The sequence below is a fragment of the Vulpes lagopus genome, chromosome 4 (genome assembly GCF_018345385.1).
Source record: "Vulpes lagopus strain Blue_001 chromosome 4, ASM1834538v1, whole genome shotgun sequence".
Lineage (NCBI taxonomy): Eukaryota > Metazoa > Chordata > Mammalia > Carnivora > Canidae > Vulpes > Vulpes lagopus.
Window position 1 is genome coordinate 13,424,882 of NC_054827.1, and position 19,629 is coordinate 13,444,510.

The window sequence follows — 19,629 nt, forward strand, 5'->3', positions numbered from 1 at the left end:
TTTCCTGGCTTTTTCGCATTAATAATAATGACAGATTTCTGAAAGTTAATGCCGTACACATTTGTAGACTGCTGTAACTTCTATAACCTTCTCCCATACACAGTCTGTCCTCTGTTCCCCAAAGCAACCCTATCAGATAGGCAGTTAAGTATTATTATCACCTTCCATAGAAGTAACCCCAGAAGGTAATCACTGTTATTTATCTTTCGGTTGCCTATTATCAGCTCACCGACCACAATACAATTTCCCCAGAGGGTAAGGGAAGTTGTTTTCCTGTTGCGAGTAGAACCCACAGCGCCTAGCACTGTTTGGGTGCAGAGTCAATGTCCCAAGAATATTTATTAAATGAATAAATAAAGTCCTTCCTCTGCTTTACACCCTTTTTGGTATATAGCACAAAACAGAACCATGTCCCAGATACCCCATTTAGAGTTCTGCTATCAAAAGGAAATTGTGTGAAAATGTTCTAGAAACAACCAAGCTCGTATCTGATAATCCTAAGAATAAAAGTACAGTTGGTCCTTGCAAACCTGAAGCAATGGATGCACACCAAAACTTAAGTATCCAGAGTCTCGAATCTTCCACTACTAGTTGTAAGCTTAACAGCCTTATTAACTGGCTTTGGTATATGGAATATCTGCCTAATAAAGTCTTCCAGAAGGCACAGGAAAGCCGGGCCATAGTTCATAGAGCTGTCAGTACTTAAGGACAACCATTACTTTGCCATAATTTGCTTCCAATTCAACTACAAACTCTCACTTTTGATGCCGGTGACATTTTTACAGGTAAGTCAAGTCTGAAATATGCAAAATTACCTTTTACTTTCGAAGATCAAAAGGAAAAAAAAAAAAAAAAAAGACAACTCCCTGAGGACGAAGTATATAAATGTTTAATATTAGGAAGCGATTACAAGTCATCACAGAACTCCTGAATCTAAAGAGGCGAAAATCTTGCTTCTTACACAACAGGCCGAGTTATAAATTATAATCGTTCACTAATTGCAGCGAAATTGCGGACTCTGCCGTCTATCGATCAATAGATGTTCCAAGGTTACCCCCGTAGACATGCCCGTTTCATTTCTCAATATTCCATGTCTGGAGTCTCCTCAGAAAAGTCGAGTTTTTCCAGGACGTTCTAGGTTCCTACTTCTACCGCTGCCCCCTCCAAAAAAGGAAGGACGGGGCGCTGGGGAAACTGGCGGATCCTGGATCTGCTGGGCGCCCCGAAGTGGGGCAGGGATGGGCCCCAGGCGCTGGGAGGCGAGCGCGCATCCAAGCCCACCCGCCCTTGGAACCACGCCGGCCAGCGGCCCCTCGCTGCACCTGCCCTGAGAGCACCGAGTGCAGGCTCCTAGCCCCCCGCCAGCCCCCCACGCAGTGTGCATCGGTCTGAACCCTGATAAGTGACTGCAGGCTCGACAGCAGCCTCGGTGATTCCTGAAAATCCACAACAGGAAATGTAACCATCCTCCACCCTCCCCAGCCATTCATCAAAAGCAGACCGAGCCACTGCAACAGGGGAGGCCGGGGGTCGGGGGGGGCGCAGGAGGCGCAGGAGCGCCCGCACTTTTCCAGCTTTGGAGACACTCCGCGTCCTGGGATTCCGTGACCCTGCACGCGGAGCGCTGCCCACCGCCCGCACCGGAGGGAGGAGGCGGGGGAGGGACGGGGCGGGCAAAATGTCCCCAAGTTGCAGAGACTGTCCTCCGGGGCTGCCGAGGAGTGCGCCCCGGCCTGCCCGTGCCAGGGGGCGCAGCTCCCGCTCCCGCTCCCGCTCCCGCTCCCGCTGCAACAGGGCAAGGGCGGCGAACGTACCGGGACCTGGGGCCGGGGCCGGCGCGTCCTGGCGGGGGGACCCGGTCGCATCCGCAGCCCCCCTCCTCCCCCGAACTTGCGGAGGCTCCGCGAGCCCCGCTCGGTGGCCGGGCCGGGCCGGCGGGGCGGGGAGGAAGTGGCGGCCGCGCACCAACCACGTTCGGCCGGCGGGCGAATGCCGCTCGGCGCCCAGAGCGGGGTCGGAGGGCGCGGGGCGGGCACTCGCGTCCCCACCCCGCCCCGCCCGCGCCGCGGACCCCCGGGGGACGCCCGCCCCCGCGCCTGCCAGCGGGGCGCCGCTCGCTCCCCGGAGGCTCCCCGCCCCCACCGCGCCCGCGCCGCGGCCGAGGCGGGTCGGGCCCAGCGCGCCAGGCCGGCCCGGGGGCGCCCGCGGGGACCCGGCGGCGCCGGGCGCTAGGCCGCGGCCGGGGCGGTGACCCCTGGGCGCGGCGCCCTCCCGGGACGCGCCGCCGGAGCCCCCCGCGCGCCGGGACCAGCGCGGCGACAAAGCCCCGGGGCCAGGCCGGGCGCCGGCCGGCGGGAAGGAGGGCGCGGCGTCCCCCGCGGCGGCGGCGGCGGCGGCGGCGGCGGCCCAGCTCCCGGGCAGCCGGGCGCGCCGGCCAGGCCCCGCTGGCACCCGCCGCCCGCCGCCCGCCACCGTGCCCCGGGCCCGCCGCGGGGCGCCCCACCAAGTTTCCCCTCGCCGCGGCCCGGGGCCCGGGGCCCGGGGCGCGGGGCGCGGGGCGCAGGCAGCGGGGCGCACGGCGGGGCCGCCCGGAGACCGCGAGCCCCGCTCCCCTCCTTCGGATCCGGCGGCGACGGCGTCTGTAAACACGCACACGCACCCACACCCACACGCACACGAGAATTTTGTTTTAAAAGGAGGCCCGACTCCGGCGGACCTGCGCCCACACACCCGACACCTGGGGCGCAGAATCACACAGAGCAGGTCTGTGTCCATGGAGCCACCTCTCCGCATCTGCAAATCCAAAAGTGAAATTAAACCTCCACCGACCTCCTCCTCCTCCTCCTCCTCCCTCTCTACCTCCTCCTCCTCCTCCTTGCAGCCTCAGCAGCCCCAGCAGCCTCAGCAGCCCCAGCAGCAGCAGCAACAGCAGCAGAACCTGCTTCCCCTAAACATCAGACGATCCATCAGAGCGCCGACTGCTCCTCCAAAAATCAGTATTAATATTTATGAACCCCCAGCATTTTCCGGCTGCGACTGTGTCAAACCATCAGCACGCGCGCGCGCAACACACACACACGCACACACACGCGTCCCCTCCAGTGCTCAGCAAACATGCCCTCGAGAAAAACACACACGCACAGTCACAACTATTATTTGAAAAATGTTACCTCTCAGTGTGCTTTTTCACACTACCAATACAATCCCGCAAGGTTTAAGTGTTGCTAGGGAGTGTGAAATGGAAATGAAAGCCCGTCAGTTGAATAATCGCAGGAGCAAAACTAAAAGTTACTCCCCAGCTTGCCTGAGAACAGTCCAGATCGAAAGCAAAACAAGGAGAGGAAACTGCGAAGCGCTGAGGCTGGAAATCCCCCCACCCCCCGCCCTCCTCCCTGCCGGCCTCCCTCCCTCCCTCCCTCCCTCGCTGCGCGCTCCCCCCTCGCCTCCCCCCTCCGCCCTCCTCCCTCCGCCCTTCCTCCCCAGTGTTTGTTTCGAGCTTGTGCAACCGGGAGGTGGAGGCGGAGGGAGGGCGCGAGCGGCCGGGCCGGGAGGTGCGGAAGTTCGCCGCGGCCGCTCATTGGCGCCCGGCGCCGCTTTCATCATTTCTCGGAAAAGTCCATTTCATTTTCGCTTCCCCACGTCGCGGCAGCGGGAGCAACAAGCGGCTGCTCGTGAGTCTGTCGTCGGCCGCCGGGACGCTCCCGCCGGCCGCGCTCAGCCTCGGGGCGCGGGGGGCGCGGGGGCGCGGGGGCGCGGGGGCGCGGGGGGCGCCGGCCTCCTTTCAGCCCCGCCGCTGTAGCGGCCGCTGGGCGAGGAAGGCAGGTACCCGAGCCTCCAGCCTCGGGGTTACCTGAAGGTTGGGAGGGAGGAGGAGCCGGCGGAGGAGGGGGGGGCCGGGGAGCCCGGGGGCGCTGGCCGTCCACCGGCCGGCGGGGCAGGTGGCAGGGGCGGGCCCCACCGCTCTGGTCCGAGGGGACAAACCCCACTTTGTCGCGGGCCCGCCCCAGAGGGAGAGAGGGCTCGGGCGCCCCGGCCAGACAGCGTGACTTAGACACCAACTGCAAGAACTGGGCCAGCCGAGGCCCTGCGACCTTAACCGGATTGGAACCCTCATCAGTAGTTGAGGGTGTCCCCCTTGGAGGGCTGCTGCGGGCCCCGGCCCCACCTGGCGCCGCGTGGGTGGAGGGGGGACGCGGGGGGGGGATGAGGAAGGCCTTGCCCAAGCCAGCCAGGGCCGCACCCTCCAGGCCCATGACCGCCGCAGGGGCAACAGGAGTGACTCCTCCCCGCGGGATGAGTTAGTTTTGCCTCGCGACGTCTTCATCGTGGCTGGTCCAGGAGAGAGGCTTCTTCATCCTGGGACCCGGGCAGCCAGATTCCGATATGGCCTCTTTAACTGATTAGCTGGGCATGCCCCGGCAAGTGCCATGGCCTGAGGCCTCCGTTTTTAATGCGGTGGAATGGGGATAAATGATAGATCCCGGGTGGCCAGGTACAGCGCCTGTCGCCCTCGAGGTGTGTTAGCTCACACTGATGTAATTCATTTGGGACCTACCACTGCGGGGTCCTTTGCCAGGTAACGGTACCGGTTCTCCTCTAACTGTACCTGTTTCTTCCCCCCACATGCAGCAAAATCAGCCTCCTCCCAAACTTATCTATCCAACCAAGAGAGGCCCTTCTCCGGAGGCCAACTATTTACACGTGAACACGTCTCTAAGAGCATAGCCCAGCATCCCTCTTTGCCACAGAAGTATCAAATTCTGTGCATTGGAAGAAGAAAAGTATCTGAGCGGGTATGTGCTGAGACGGCTGAGCGTTTAGGATTCTGTTTTGTGGCTGCGATCTCAGAACTAGATCCCACGTGCACACATTGCTTTCTGTCCCCCCTCCTATGATCCTATCCGACACAGCCGCTTGCTTTCTTATTTCACAGAACATTGCCCACTCCAGGTGGTAGAGTCATTATATACAAAGTCTTTAGGGCAGTTGGCACTCCCTCCACCACCTGGGGACCCAAGTTAAAAACCTAGTAGTCCTCCTTGATGTCTTCTTTCCCGCAACATACACCCAATCAGTGGCATCCGACTGACCTGTTGATGTCACTCCCAGATACGTGTGGACCCGGGCCCTTCTCCGTCTCCACTTCACCAGCTGAGCCTGCCTCCAACCGTGTTCCTTCAGGCTAGCAGCCACACTATGTCTAATTAAGTAGAAAATGAACTACAAGAAAAGCACGATTCCAACCCTAACTCCCTTCCAAAACTTCTCCGGAGACTTCAGAATAAAGTCTTTATTTATTTACAGAGAGAGAGAACTAGAGTGAGTACGGTGGAGGGGAGGCTGGAGGGGAGGCGGGTAGCGGGAGAGAGAGAATCTTAAGCAGGCTCGATCTCCCAACCTCGAGATCATGACCTGAGCCAAAATCAAGCATCACTTAACCGACTGAGCCACCCAGGCACCCCAGTAAGTCCATATCATTTAACAAAACCTGTAAAATCCATTATGATCTGTCACCAAGCCCTTGAGCAGCCTCATCTCGTGCTGCTGGGCCCCACAATCCTCCCTCGTCAAACACGCTGCCATTCCATTTTGTGAAACAGCCATCCTGAGGTCTGTTGTGTTGCCCTTAGCGTGGTACCCCGCACACGGGCACTCAAATACTTGTCCATTAATCATTACCTGCCCTTATTTTTTTCTCGTGAAGTATTTTAGACTTCATCAGAGTATTTTTATTGTTTAATGTATTGTGACCGATATTTATTGTGTGGAATGCAGAAAATGCAGCAAAGCTGAAAGAGGAAAATCAGCCACCTGGAATCTCACCAATCAGGAATTGGACTGTTGATATTTTTTATTTCCTTCTTTAGTTTTTCGAAAGGGCCACCTCCAGGGCCACCGATGCAATCTTTCCATATCCTGTAGTAGGGCCCGTCGGTGCTATTTTCCAGGATGTCCGTGTGACTCCCCTGTGTCCTGTTCTATTTCTTGGCTGGCTCCTCTCCTGCTGCCAGCCCCCTAAATTATGGGTTTTCCAGACATTCCATCTTAAACCCTTCCATTTTCTCATTCCACATGCCTTCTTAGTGCTCTCACTCATGCCCAAAGCTTCAGCTAGCTTTATTTGGTGATAGCCCCAAAGTCTGTAGCTCCTGAGGTCTGGACGCATTACCTCTTAGGTGTTCAACAAAGTATGCATGTCTAAAACTAAACTCATCACATCTTTCCCAACAACCTTGTATATTTGTCGCCTCGCGGACCCACCAGGAGGCTGGCAGACGTCACTGACTCCTGCCTTTCCTGAGCACCCCCTGGAGCTCCCTGAGGCATGCGAACTGTTTCCAATTTTTCAGGCCCCGAAACACATAAAGCACAGAATGAATTTCGCTCTGTTCCTATGACCTGGGTGACGTATCACTACAGGCCAAAAGGGTAAATACGCCCCCCAAATCCACCTGGTATTCATATACACAGTCAAGAAATATTTCTTAGCCCTTCAATGAGATATATACAGTCATAAATCTCTGTGGGAAATGGATCAATATAGCAAAATAGAACCTTTTTGAAAGTCTGAAAAAAGTAACCTTTGCCATACCATAGAAATCTGACCAGACACCTGGTCACCTGCCATTGTTCAGACAGTCTTATAACATGAAACCAGAGTGATCTCCTGAGTGAGGCATGTTAATGTTTCACCTGCAGAATGGGACCTTCTAAAGAAAGATCTACCTGCATGCATTAGGACTAATTTCTTTTCAAGGAAGTTGAGTAAGAGCAGTGATTAGTTGGACATGTGGTGATCGGAATCTCCATGAAGGATTTCAACTAAGGAAGAAATTTAAAGATACGTTCAAGGTTAACCCCTTTCAAATGGGCTTCTCGTTTATTTTGCTAACAAGAGTATTTCCTAAAATTAACATTCAAATAGCAAACATTTATTAAGTGCCCACGAATTTTTGTCAATACCGGGAATACAGCACTGATCCAAAACCATTGGAAATCTCTGTCTCCTGAGACGATTTCTCACAGTCTAATAAGTTGGCATGTTAATTTCCATGACATCATCCCGGTCTCCCAGCCATCCTCTCCATCTGTAATCACAGCCTTTAGAAATGCACATTAAAATTAAGAATGTGCAATCCGATGGCTCGCTCACTAAAGTGTTGAGTATTTACAGTTCTGATTAAATCAGTAGCCCCTCATCCGTCTATCAATTGATGTCTCAATCCTCTCCACTGTATCAATGATACCATTCCATCCTGGCCACGGAGGCGCTCCTCCATGGTGCTGTAATTCAAGGGATTATAAAATCATAGAAAATGAGTATTCCACACTTGGAGGAGCAGTTGGCCAACACAGAGGCATAGACTATAGTTCTGAACTCCAAAGAATATTACACGTTGAATAAATACACAGCCAAGTTAGATTTTAGTTGAGATGGTAATACTGTAATGACATTGAGAAAGCCTTCAAAGATCAAGGATCAGAGTTATCAAGTTGGAGAAATTCTTGACTATTTCCTCATGTAATGGTTCATCCACTTTACTAGAAACTCTAAAATGAGTTCTATTGCAGTTACTCTCTGAAAATCATGGATTTAAGTTGAGCAGTATATTGCCCAGTCCTTAGTAGTAAATATTAATTTTGTCCTGTTCCAATGAAGTAAGGGGAAAAATATACTTAAAAAAAAGATTTTTTTTTTTTTTTTATTTATTCATGAAACACACACACACACAGAGAAGCAGAGACAGGCAGAGGGAGAAGCAGGCTCCATGCAGGGAGCCTGACGTGGGACTCGATCCAGGACCGCGGGATCATGACCTGAGCCAAAGGCAGATGCTCAACCACTGAGACACCCAGGTGTCCCAGGGGAAAAAATATTCTTTAAAATTGCCAGGCTGGAGGGTGGTGGTGGGAAAAAATAATAAAATAATCAAATAAAATAAGTAAAATAAATAATAATAAATAAATAATAAAATTAAATTAAATTAATTAAATAAAATAAAATTGTCAGGATGAGGGGCACCTGGCTGGCTTAGTCAGTGGAGTATATGACTTGATCTCAGGGTTGTAAGTTCAAGCCCCACATTAGATGCGGAAATTACTTAAAACGTTTTAAAGTAAATAAATAAAATTGTCAGGATATCTGTGTATGTGTGTATGAGAGAGAGAGAGACATGAAAAGGGGAAGAAAGATTTTTCTTGTCTAAAAGGAAGGTTTACAATTTTTGAAAACTTCCTATTTTTTTGCTAAAATTTCTCTGTTCCATCCCAAATAGCTTTGAAATATTCATCCTTTCTCCAAGGTGATAAACTATAAAGTAGTACTTTTATTTTTAAAGCCGGAAGGAAAAGGTGTCAAAAGAAAAAAAAAAATGGAAAAGGCATCCACAGTTCTGTCTTGAGGTTCTTTAGAAAGAATTGCTATTAATAGTCTCAAGTATAAAAAATATTTTAAACAGGAAATAAATTTCAAGGTTTAACGTAAATTAAGCAAACCACACGATTCCCTGGATCTGGATAGTTGAAGAATTTTTCGTTTACAGCTTCCAGTCACTGGAAGCTCCCCACTTGCCACATATGAAGCTCGATGACATTCAGCGTGTTCTCTTTCTTCCCAAACCTCCTAGCATTCTGAATGACACACACCTTCACTTGTGTTTGGAAATGTTTGGAAATTTGCCCGTCAAAAAGACAGAGGAGTGTCATGAAACAAAGGACTGAGAGCGTTTTTTAAGTCTCTGACTTCCTGGAAAAACTTCAGCTCCACTAAATCCAAAATGTGCGTGACAGTTCCTGCACACAACTCCTTTGCCTCTGATGCAAGTTGGCAGCAGTGTGCATCTCTGTAGTGTGGAGCGCTGCTAAGGTCTAGACACTCAGAGGTGCTGTGAAGGCAGTGAGAGTAAGACAGGCCCCCTCCTCCCTGGAGCTGGTGTTTTGAAGGAAATAAGAGTTTTGACTGAAAATCCTAGGTGGGATTGATCTAGGTGGTCTAGGAAGGTTCCTTGGAGAAAATGACATGGAAGCCAAGGCTTGAAGAGCAAGAGGATACTGCGTCAGTTTCCTAGCGCCACGTAACAAAGCACCGCGAGCCCCAAACCCCCAGCCACTTGAACCAACAGAAATGTGTTGTCTGTCCCACAGTTATGGGAGCTGATAGTCCTAGATCAAGGTGTCCCAGGGTTGGTTCCTTCTGAGGCTGAGGGAGGGATTTGCTCCATGCCTCCTGGCTTCTGGTGGTTTGCCAGGAACCTTGGGCATCCTTTGGCTTGCAGTGATCTCATCTCTGCCTTCATTTTTTTCTGGTGTTCTCTGTGGAGTGCACCTGTCTCCAAACTTCTCCAGTCAGTGGATTAGAGGCTCACCTACTCCAGTATCCTCTCATCTTAACCAAGGACATCTGCAAAGACTGTTTCTGCATCAGGTCTCATTGGGAGATACTGAAAGTTGGGACTTCAGTGTGTGAATTTGCGGCTGGGGGGGGTGGGGGCTGGGGGGGTGCGGGGAACACAACGCATAACAGGTACCAATTGTGTGCTAAAGCCCTGGGGGAAGAGGAAAGAGTCAGAACAAGAACCCCAAGAAGCCAAAGGGTCTGGTGAATTCTGGAATCTGAGGGAAAATGTGACTTCGGAGTTGAAAATGAGGGTAAGCAGGACCCAGGCATAGGCCAATTGAGCAGACACCAGATCTAGGAGTTTGGGTTTTATTACGGGATCAATGGAAAGATTTCCACAGGTTCCATGGTTTTAAAAGGTCATCTTATAAATTTCCCACGGGTCACCTCAACGAGGCAATGCAAGGACATCTTAATTTGTTGGTTTCTTAGGAGAATTTACAACTGTTCCTTCATTGTCCTCTCTGTTGGTTCCATGTTGAATTTGCTGAGGAAATACAATACATGTATGATATTCTGAAACAGTTTGGTCTTTTTAATATTCATTTTTTAATTCCTCAGTTAAAATATTTATTTCCTGTTAACTTTCTGATTTTCACTTCCAGAAAGGCGGGTTTTACTTCATTCTTTTTAGCCCTAAAAACATTTTCCTTAAAGAAGAAGGAAAAAGAGAAGAAATACTCAATTCTAGATTCCAGGCATTTTCCTCAGACTGTTTTTGAGTGAACAGTGATCCTTTTCAGAGATTGTGTCACCACAAAATCACTGTTCATTCCAAAGTTCAGTGGCTCCAAATTATTTCAGTTTTTTTGATTTCTAAAAATTTTCAAATTTTTTTCTTTCAGAAACTCCATGTGTAATAAATCGTTTCCCCAAAACTGAATTTTTGTTGGCAGAACAATCAGCATAAGTAAAACTTCATGGTTTGCCCTGAACGTTTTGTAATTTGAAAGCAAATATTGGCTTAAACAGCCCATCACGTATTTTCTCAACCTCAAGCTGTGGATCCTGGTTTCTGCATCACTCCTCTCTTGACAACCAAAAAAAGGTCGACTTTTTTCTGTGTTATGTATTGAGGTTCTGAGTAAAATTTCATTTAGGGAAACGGTGCTGTTGCTTAAAAAAATTTTTTTAAAGATTTTATTTATTTATTCATGAGAGCCACAGAGAGAGAAGAAGAAGAAGAGCCACAGGCAGAAGGAGAAGCAGGCTCCCAATGGGGAGCCTGATACGGGACTCAATTCCAGGACCCCGGGATCACAACCTGAGCCAAAGACAGATGCTCAACCACTGAGCCACCCAGGTGCCCCTCAAAGAGTTTTTTTTTATTTAAAAACTAACAGCCACAAAAATTGGCTGTTAGTTTTACTTCATTTTCAGATAATTGGAGAGAGAAAAGAAAACATAACCAACTGTAAGTGGAAAACCATTGAAGATTGAAGGAGAGAAAGAAATACGGACACCAGGCGACAGGACGCAGTTGGGATCATCCATAGAGAGCCGGCCACCTTAGAGGTACCCCCATTATAAGCTCATTTGCACTTGACTTGCTCAGTTGTCTCCCATTTTGCCTTGTTTTATACCCCATCTTGATGGGAACTTCTCATCTTTTCAGTGATGCAGAACCAAAGAATCATGACTACTTGTTTTCACGTATGCAGTTGAGGCCATACATAAAAGTTAAGGTTTGGACAGACTTTTTTCCCTCATTGAGAAATTGGAGAAACATGCCCCCCAACCCGTTTGTCTTTTGCATTGCTTATACATGTTTTACCACATACGCATTTTTCCTTTTGTTGGTATTTTTGCTTATGTTTAACTTGTTAAGTATGATAGGAAATATTTATACCACATTGAGGATGAAAGGAAAATAAAGTTTTATATGTATGATGTGACCACCCCCCAAAGATGTCTTGTAAATGAGACCAAACAGAACCACATCAAAACGTGAACAGTGGCTGTCTTTGGATGATGGAACTATGGATAATTTTTTTCCTATTGAAAAGTTAACAATTTTGAAAATAGATTTTTCTTTTATTAATGTAAAACTTTAATCATTTTATAGGTGATTTCAGAAAAGTATTTCTTGATATATGATTATAGAAACTATTTGTGTAAGCTTTAGCTAGTTTTTTCCATAGAACTTCAAAAAAGAAAGCATTGATTAACATATCTTACATCTTACACTATATTCTTTAAGAATTTTTAAACCTATGTCTCTTTAAGTTGCATGGAAAATAATTTTTTTTCCTACAAGTGACATGTAGTTTCTCCTAATCTTTTATTTCATCAAAACATTGATCTTTTAAAACAAATTTGTGTTTTTATCCTAACAGTTCAAATATTGACTCTCCAAATGAACATACAAGAACAAACTTATAAATTAATGTGTATCCAGATAAATGGCTATTAATAAGTGATACACCCCATGATCATTAATATTTAGATAACCTTTCACTTAACTTCACATCATGGTTTAAATATGCTATTGGAAAAAATAAGAATTGGGGCACATGGGTGGCTCAGTGGTTGAGCATCTGCCTTTGGCTCTGGTCGTGATCCAGGGGTCCTGGGATTGCATCTAGCATCAGGCTCCCCACCGGAAGCCTGCTTCTCCCTCTGCCTATGTTTCTCCCTCTCTGTCCGTGTCTGTCATGAATAAATAAATAAAATCTTTTTTAAAAAATGAAAAAGAATAACAACTAAAGAGTCTTTTCTAATTATAAATTTTCATTTCACTTATATGCAAATTTCAGTTACTATATTCTTAGCAATCAAATTCAAATTCTTAGATCTCAAACATGAATGAGGACTCTAAGAAAAATATCAAACTTCTATGTTAAATTTGTCCTTTTTGCATTTCGTCTTTCTGGCACTTTCATATTTAGTCATCACATTTCCTACTTTGCTTGCTCAGTTTCCACATACAACCAGATCAGCAGAAGGGGAGAGAAAACATCTCATTTGAGGAGAGTGAAGGAAAGAGTCTTTACCTCTCTCTCTCATGTGCACACATGCGCACACACATACACGTACACACAGTAGAAGAAGGTTCTATGCATGCAGATGCTCATTTGAAATTCAGAACATATTTTATCACAGAAATAGAAGAAACTATAACAATGTAAGTGTATAGTTTACCTTCGGTATGAGTTAAAATAAGAATCTGTGGGCTAACCTGGGAATCCAGTTTTACGACACCGTACACATGGGAAATTTTTATTCTGAAATCTTAACAGCTGTTTTCCAAAGACATCGTTAGAGCATATTGGATTGTGTGGGTCTGGGACTGCCTGCCCTCTGCAGGGCTGTTTTCCTCTATTTGGAAGAGACAAGGAGGAAAGAGGCCTGGTTCTTGACCTCAAGGCATTTGCAGGTGACATTGGGAGACAGGGCTCACAATGAAATGATTATTTCAAGACAGAGGTGATTGGTGGCTCTACTCCCAGGTAATATTTTTTTTTTAAGATTTTATTTATTTATGAGAGACCTAGAGAGAGAGAGGCAGAGATACAGGCAGAGGGAGAAGCAGGCTCCAAGCAGGGAGCCCAACGCGGGACTCGATCCGGAAACCCCAGGATCATGACCTGAGCCAAAGGCAGCAGCCCAACCTCTGAGCCATCCAGGAGTCCCGGTAATATTTTAGTATATTTATTTACCTGTTTGTTCAGCAAACAGGCTCAGTGTATTTCTTGACTCTATATTAGTTATCTCTCTTTTTATGGTTTACATAATATTTTCTAATATAAGTATTAGATGACTATAATAGAATATCAGTAGTTACAAAATTGGGAAGCATTTGAATGTCTATCGGTGACTAAATGATTGAACAAACCGTGGTTGATCTATTCTATGGGATGTTAAGCACAAATAAAGAAGAACACATTAAGACTTCCGGATGATTTAGAGAGGAGACCAGGGTGTATTTCAAAGAATGAAAATGAAGATGCAAAGAAATGTTCATATTATGATCTTATTTTTGCAAAGACAACAGTGACCCCCTTCTCCCAAAAAAGTGTTTGAATTGAATTGAAAAGAATAAAGATATATATATATATATATATATATATATATATATATATTATACAAAGTTGTTAATACTGCTCAGATTGAGGACAAGTGGGTTACTAATTTTTTTAATTTAATTTTGTATTAAGAAAAATATAATTTTAAAATGAAAATCTGGAAATACAGAGCAGATTAAAGAGAAAAATTAAAATCACTCTGAGGGACGCCTGGGTGGCTCAGTGGTTGAGCAACTGCCTTTGACTCAAGACGTGATCCCCGGGGTCCTGGGATAGAGTCCCGCATCAGTCTCCCCTCAAGGAGCCTGCTTCTCCCTCTATGTGTCTGCTTCTGTCTCTCTTTCATGAATAAATAAATAAAATCTTTTAAAAATAAATAAAATCACTTTGATTTCTATTTTTTTAGGGGTGTGTGTGTGGTGTGTGTGTGTGTGCTACTTGGGATAATTAATTGTAAGTAGATTTTTCTCAACTGTTCACTGTGTTTTTGTTACTTCAAGGACCTTCTGGCAAAAATGCTTTAATCCAAAGGCACCCAATAGATCCACGATGGAGACACCTTTAAGCAGGCAGGCATTTCGGTTCCCTTGGAGATCTACCTCCTATCCCTGTGGGAATGGCCCATCTTAGCCCTTTCTGTATATCTCTCCTACCTAAATGGAAAGGAAGACTTTATCCTAAAGTGTAAAAATGTGGGAATAAAGCATGCTGTTCTCCTATCGGCATGAGCCCTACTCCCATTAAGGGTTCTCTGATTTATACCGATGAGTTTTTCAACACCATCTTAAAGAACCAACATGGCTTATTCCCCCTGGACAAGCTGGACATACTCATAGGAAGGAAGCAAACAGATAATGGAGTCCAGCCTGCTAACTGCATCTTAAGAAAACACATTTCTACTCAATATTACTTATAAGTCCATGACACTAGTTCAGTGGTCTTGGAAAAAGTGGGTAGCTTAGTCTAGTTTTCTCTGTATTTATTCTGAAGAATTATTCACCAGAAGATAGAGGTTCATTATATCAACATGACATATCAGCAGCACAAAAATGAACTATTCTAGATAGTAAACAACAAAGCATAGCCAGGACTACCAAAGGAAAAGCTCAGAAGACTTCTCCGAGGTAGTAGGATTTGAGCTGACCTTAAAGAATAGGTTAAAAATAGAGTAATTAAAAATATGTGTGTGTGTGTGTGTGTGTGTAATTAATAGCCAGCTTTAAAAAGCCTTGCCAGAAGCTTTCAGACTTTAAAATGTCCTCTCATCCCACAGAGAACACCCATCTAATAAACTCATCTGGTCCTATAGTCCAAGGTAGTTCTGTATTTAAGCCAAAGAAATTTTGTTGAATTATACATTAAATGTAGTGGTAGAGTCAGGAACGAGCTTTTTCCATTAAAAATTGGAGATGGGGGTGGGGAGAAAGACTCCTAGATGCAACATGTGGAAGAAATATGTGTGTTTACTAAGCTCTCTAAGGCAGATCTTTAGCCTCTAAAACTATATAGATTGAAAACTATTTCCCTGTGGTACTTTAACTGATTCCTTAGGAATGAAAGAGAAAAGTTATACTCACCAGATCAGTGTCTGTAGATGTGAATTTCTTGGATCCTCTTAGGGCATGTAGCAGTGGGCAGCTGATACAATAATGGTGGTGAACCTGTTCATGGCCATGTTCAGGATGTGCGAAAGAGTAGTCTCAACTTGTCGACGCAGCATTCCTCTCACAAGTGACTTTGATTACAGGTCTGTGTCTATTCCATGATACCAAACAGCTGGTGGAAACTAAAACCTATTGTCTAGATATTTTGCTTGTGATCATGTAGGCAAAACACCTGTGCACTAACCAAGTATTTTATCCAGATGTTTGATGGTGTGTGCATATGACCCTTTCGCTTTACATTTTATTTCTTCCTGTCAATCAATATAAAGCCCAAATTAGATTAAAATTCAATTTATCTCCAAGTTTAGGCTTTAATTAAACAAAAATAAAGGAATACTAAGAATCCAGAATATGGTGAGTCATGTTTTCTGCTAGAAAAATGTGAGAGATTCTTGAGTACAGAATAGCAGAGTAAACACGTGCCCACCCAACCACCTTCTGTCAAAATTCGCCAAGAAATTTCAGGAAGAACGGGTAACAGAAATGTATATCCATCATTGGGAAGGTAAGTGATATCCGTACCCACAATATATGGAAACATGTTGGAAAAAGGAATAACAAAGATCAAGGAGCAAAGACTGCTCCTTGAGCAAGGAGAAGGAAAGTCAAACCTGAACACCTGCAAAGGGAGTTGGAGGGATATCTATGAGAAGTGGGCTAATTTTCCACACAGGACCCAGAAAGGACACAGGAATAGGAAAAACTAGACAGGGGCAGTAGTATTAAATTAAGTCTATCTAAGGAACAGTTAGATCCATCTGGTTCTCTACCTTTATCTAGTTCCAAGCAGTTCATTGACTTCTCTTTTCCCCCAAAACACTGAAATGGGCAGAGGTGAAGTTCCTTCCAAAGTAAGTGAATTGAGGTAGTCTTTATACCAAACAGTGAAATCTCCAGCCACCTTCCACTGCTCAGACTCAGAACACCAACATCCAGAGAAATATTCTTAGTTTGGAGACTACTTTCTGAGGATGCTACCCCAGAGGAGATACTAGCCAACAGTGATATTTGGAGAGTCTCAGTAGAAAACTAACTGGGTCCTCACAGTTTGCCTCAGTGAAGACCACCAGTGAATAAGCTCGTGTCCAAAGAGCTTCTGGTCAGATTGGCTTTTTGGTGCCTTAATCTTAAGAGTGAATGCCTTAAGAAAGCCACAATGAAGACAAACAATAAAGAATTCCTGCAACGAAAATGATGCAGAAAAGAAAACTAAAAAAATTAAACAACTTTCATTAACATCATTGGAGATATGAGAAAAGATATTGCACCTATAAAACAGGAACAAAATGGTATAAAGGGAACCATTGAAGAACAAGAAAAAGTTCCTAGAAATTAAAGACAGGGATCCCTGGGTGGCGCAGCGGTTTGGCGCCTGCCTTTGGCCCAGGGCACGATCCTGGAGACTCGGGATCGAATCCCACGTCAGGCTCCCGGTCCATGGAGCCTGCTTCTCCCTCTGGCTGTGTCTCTGCCTCTCTCTCTCTCTCACTGTGTGCCTATCATAAATAAATAAAATAAACTTAAAAAAAAAATAAAGACAGAATGTTTAAAATTCTATAGAATAATTGGAAGATAAAGTCAAATAAATCTCACACGAAGTATAATAAAATAACAGAGAAGTGGAAAATAGGAAAAACATGAAAAATAAATGCTCAATCCAAGATATCCAATATCTAGTAGAAATTCTAGATAATGGTAAATTATCTAGAATTAGCAAAATTAGCAAAAGCATAAGAAAATCCCTCAGGACATTTTGAAGAATGTGATTTTCCGAATTTGAAAGGCACCCCAATGTCCATCACAATATGTGAAGGAAGATACCTGAGGATCTCTATCAAGATTATCATCACAATAGGGGGCACCAAGGTAGCTCAGTCAGTTAAGCATCTGCCTTTGGCCCAGATCATGATCCTGAGGTTCTGGGATCCAGCCCACATAAGACTCCCCACTCAGCAGAGAGCCTGCTTCTCCTTTTCCTCTGCCTCTCCCCTAATTGTCCTCTCTCTCTCATTCTCTCTCAAATAAATAAATAAATAAATAAATAAATAAATAAATAAATAAATCTTTTTCAAGAGCTGAAAGGACAATTTGGCAATGAAAAGGTAACAAGGACTATACTTGACCTCCTGCAGTAAGCAACTAGAAACCTAGATGAAAACATGAAACAGCTGTTTTCAGGCATTGACTAGAATCCTTGAGAGAAATGAAATAAATAAGCCAGCACTGTGCTGTCTTTGAGAAGCAACTTCCACACTGTGGTTGCAGTGATGAGCAGACCCAAACAGAACCAGGAAAGGAAGTCAGGAAACAAATATGATAGGTCAGAGAGGCTGAGGGGTTGGGATTTGTGAGGCAGGGCTCTCAAAAAGAGTTAAAGGGGTCCAGAAATTTGTATGGTTCCCTTTAGTGTTCGCTGAGTACTGAACTAGGCATGCGGAAACCAGTATTACAAAATGCTAGACAAAGAATGGCTGGCAAACTAAATATTCCCAGAGCTCACACAGACCTTGGAATTGAACATTCTTTCCCCAACAGGCAGAATGAAGAGGACTTACTGATCATCCAACAAGTTTATGCTTCTCAGGTAGGGCTGACCAATCCTTCAAGTAAAAGCTACTTTCTGTATGTCTTAGCAAGGCTTAAAAACAGGCCTTAGAGGGATAAAATTGATATTCAACTAAAACTACTTGCTCAAGGCCAAAATCTCATTAAGGTAAGACAAAAAGCAAATAAAGTCCAGACATTCAATGACATAAAATACACAGTGTCTAAAATCTAATAAAAAATCTCTAAACATGCCAAGAAGTAAGAAAATGTGACCCATAATCAAGGTGGGAACGGGGGAGGAATCGAGCAATAGGAACAGGCATGAATAAAATCCACAGATGACAGAACTAAGCAGACAAGGATTTTTTTAAGCTATTATAATTGTGAGCATATACTTAAACAAAAATATGAACCTAATGAGGAAGTACATGGAAGATATCCAAAAGAACCAAATAGTGAAATTTCTAAGATAAAAAGTACACCATCTGAAAAGAAAGTTTAACTAGATGAACCTACACCCAGATCTTGGCATCCAAATCCATTCTCCAACAGGAGAAATTGGGGTTCCTTGGTGATCAAAATTATCATCATTGGTCATAAGTCATGTTGTTAGCATATATCCTTAATATATGATGTGATGAGAATTGCTCTTTACCCCTGTGATCTTCCTTCTTTTGCCTGCCACATTGTAGCAAGCAAAATAATGCCCCCCAAAATGTTCACCTTCCAAAACCCAGAACTTGTGAATATGTTACCTATGGCAAAAGGGACTTTGCAGATGAGATTAAGGATACAGACTTTGAGATGGAGAGATTACCCTGGATTACCTGGCTAGACCCAATCTAATTGTATGACTCCTTGAAGTGGAGACCCTCTACTGGCTCTGTGGTAAGTAGAGGGAGAGAGAGAGAAAGATGTGACAGTGAAAAAAAAGTGTCAGAGGGATGCAAGGGTCAGAGAGCTGCTTGGTTTATAGATGAAGAAACCACCAGCTAAGAAATTGTAGATGGCCTCTGAGTGCAAAAGATAAGGACATAGAGTATCCACAGAGCTGCCAGAAAGGGTCACAGCCATACTGATACCTTAATTTTGGCCCAGTGAGACTCATGTCAGACTTCTGACATACAGAATCATAGGAAATAAATTTGTGCTATCTAAGCCACTAAGTTCAGAGTAATTTGTTACCACAGCAATAAAAAGCGTATACATTAAGCCTAATCATGAGAAAAACATCAAACCCAAACTGACAGATATCCCACAAGACACCCTCTCAAAACTGTCAAGATCATCAAAAACAATGAAAGTCTGAAAAACTCACAACCCAGAGGAGACTAGGGAGACATAATAACTACATGTTATATGAAATCCTAGGTGGGCAGATGGACTTTGGTTAAAAACTAAGGAAATGTGAATAAAGTATGGACTTTAGTTAATGCTTAACAAGCATCAGTGTTGATTCATTATTTGTAACAAATGTACCACAGTAATGTAAAAAGTTAATAAGGGAAACTGGATGAGAAATATATAGGAACATTCTGTACTCTCTTTGCAATTTTTCTGTGAGACTAAAAATGCTCTAAAATAAGTTTTAAAAAATTCACTGGATTTAGATTTTTAGATACAGGAATTTAGATACAAGAGACAAGGCATGTGAAGTCATAGCAGTACAACCTATCAAAATAAAGCATTGAGATGAGAAAAAAAAAAAAAAGAACTGAAAGGAATGTCTGGATGGCTCAGTTTACAATCTCAAGGTTGTGCTTTCGGCTCAGGTTACAATCTCAAGATTGTGAGATCAAACCTCACGTCAGTCTCCACACTCAGTGCTGAGTATGCTTGAGATTCTCTATCTCCTCCTCCCCCTCTCCCTCCCCCACTGTTCACATGTGTGCACTCTCTCTCTTTTTCCCCTCTAAAAAAAAGGGGGACTAAAAGAAAAAGTAAACAGAGACTGAATGATCTTTGGGAAAATGCAAAGAAATTTGACTCATGTATA

At 44.9% G+C, this 19,629-nt stretch overlaps 1 protein-coding gene across 5 annotated transcripts in view; it reads right to left on the reverse strand.

Annotated features, from left to right (window-relative positions):
• Positions 1-3,373, reverse strand: part of IRF2 (interferon regulatory factor 2) — a 79,349-nt gene extending 75,976 nt beyond the window's left edge. Inside the window, exon 1 of one of the 5 annotated variants that reach the window (XM_041751861.1) lies at positions 3,171-3,373. Coding sequence is in view for 2 of the 5 variants with exons in the window: in XM_041751859.1 (XP_041607793.1) it covers positions 1,815-1,865 (51 nt within the window). In the remaining 3 variants the exon portion in view is untranslated. Of the gene's footprint in view, positions 1-1,814; positions 2,122-2,730; positions 2,777-2,859; positions 3,054-3,170 lie in introns of those variants that run through there. The other 4 variants (XM_041751860.1, XM_041751862.1, XM_041751858.1 and 1 more) reach the window with 4 other exon arrangements.
• Positions 3,374-19,629: the final 16,256 nt, after the last annotated feature.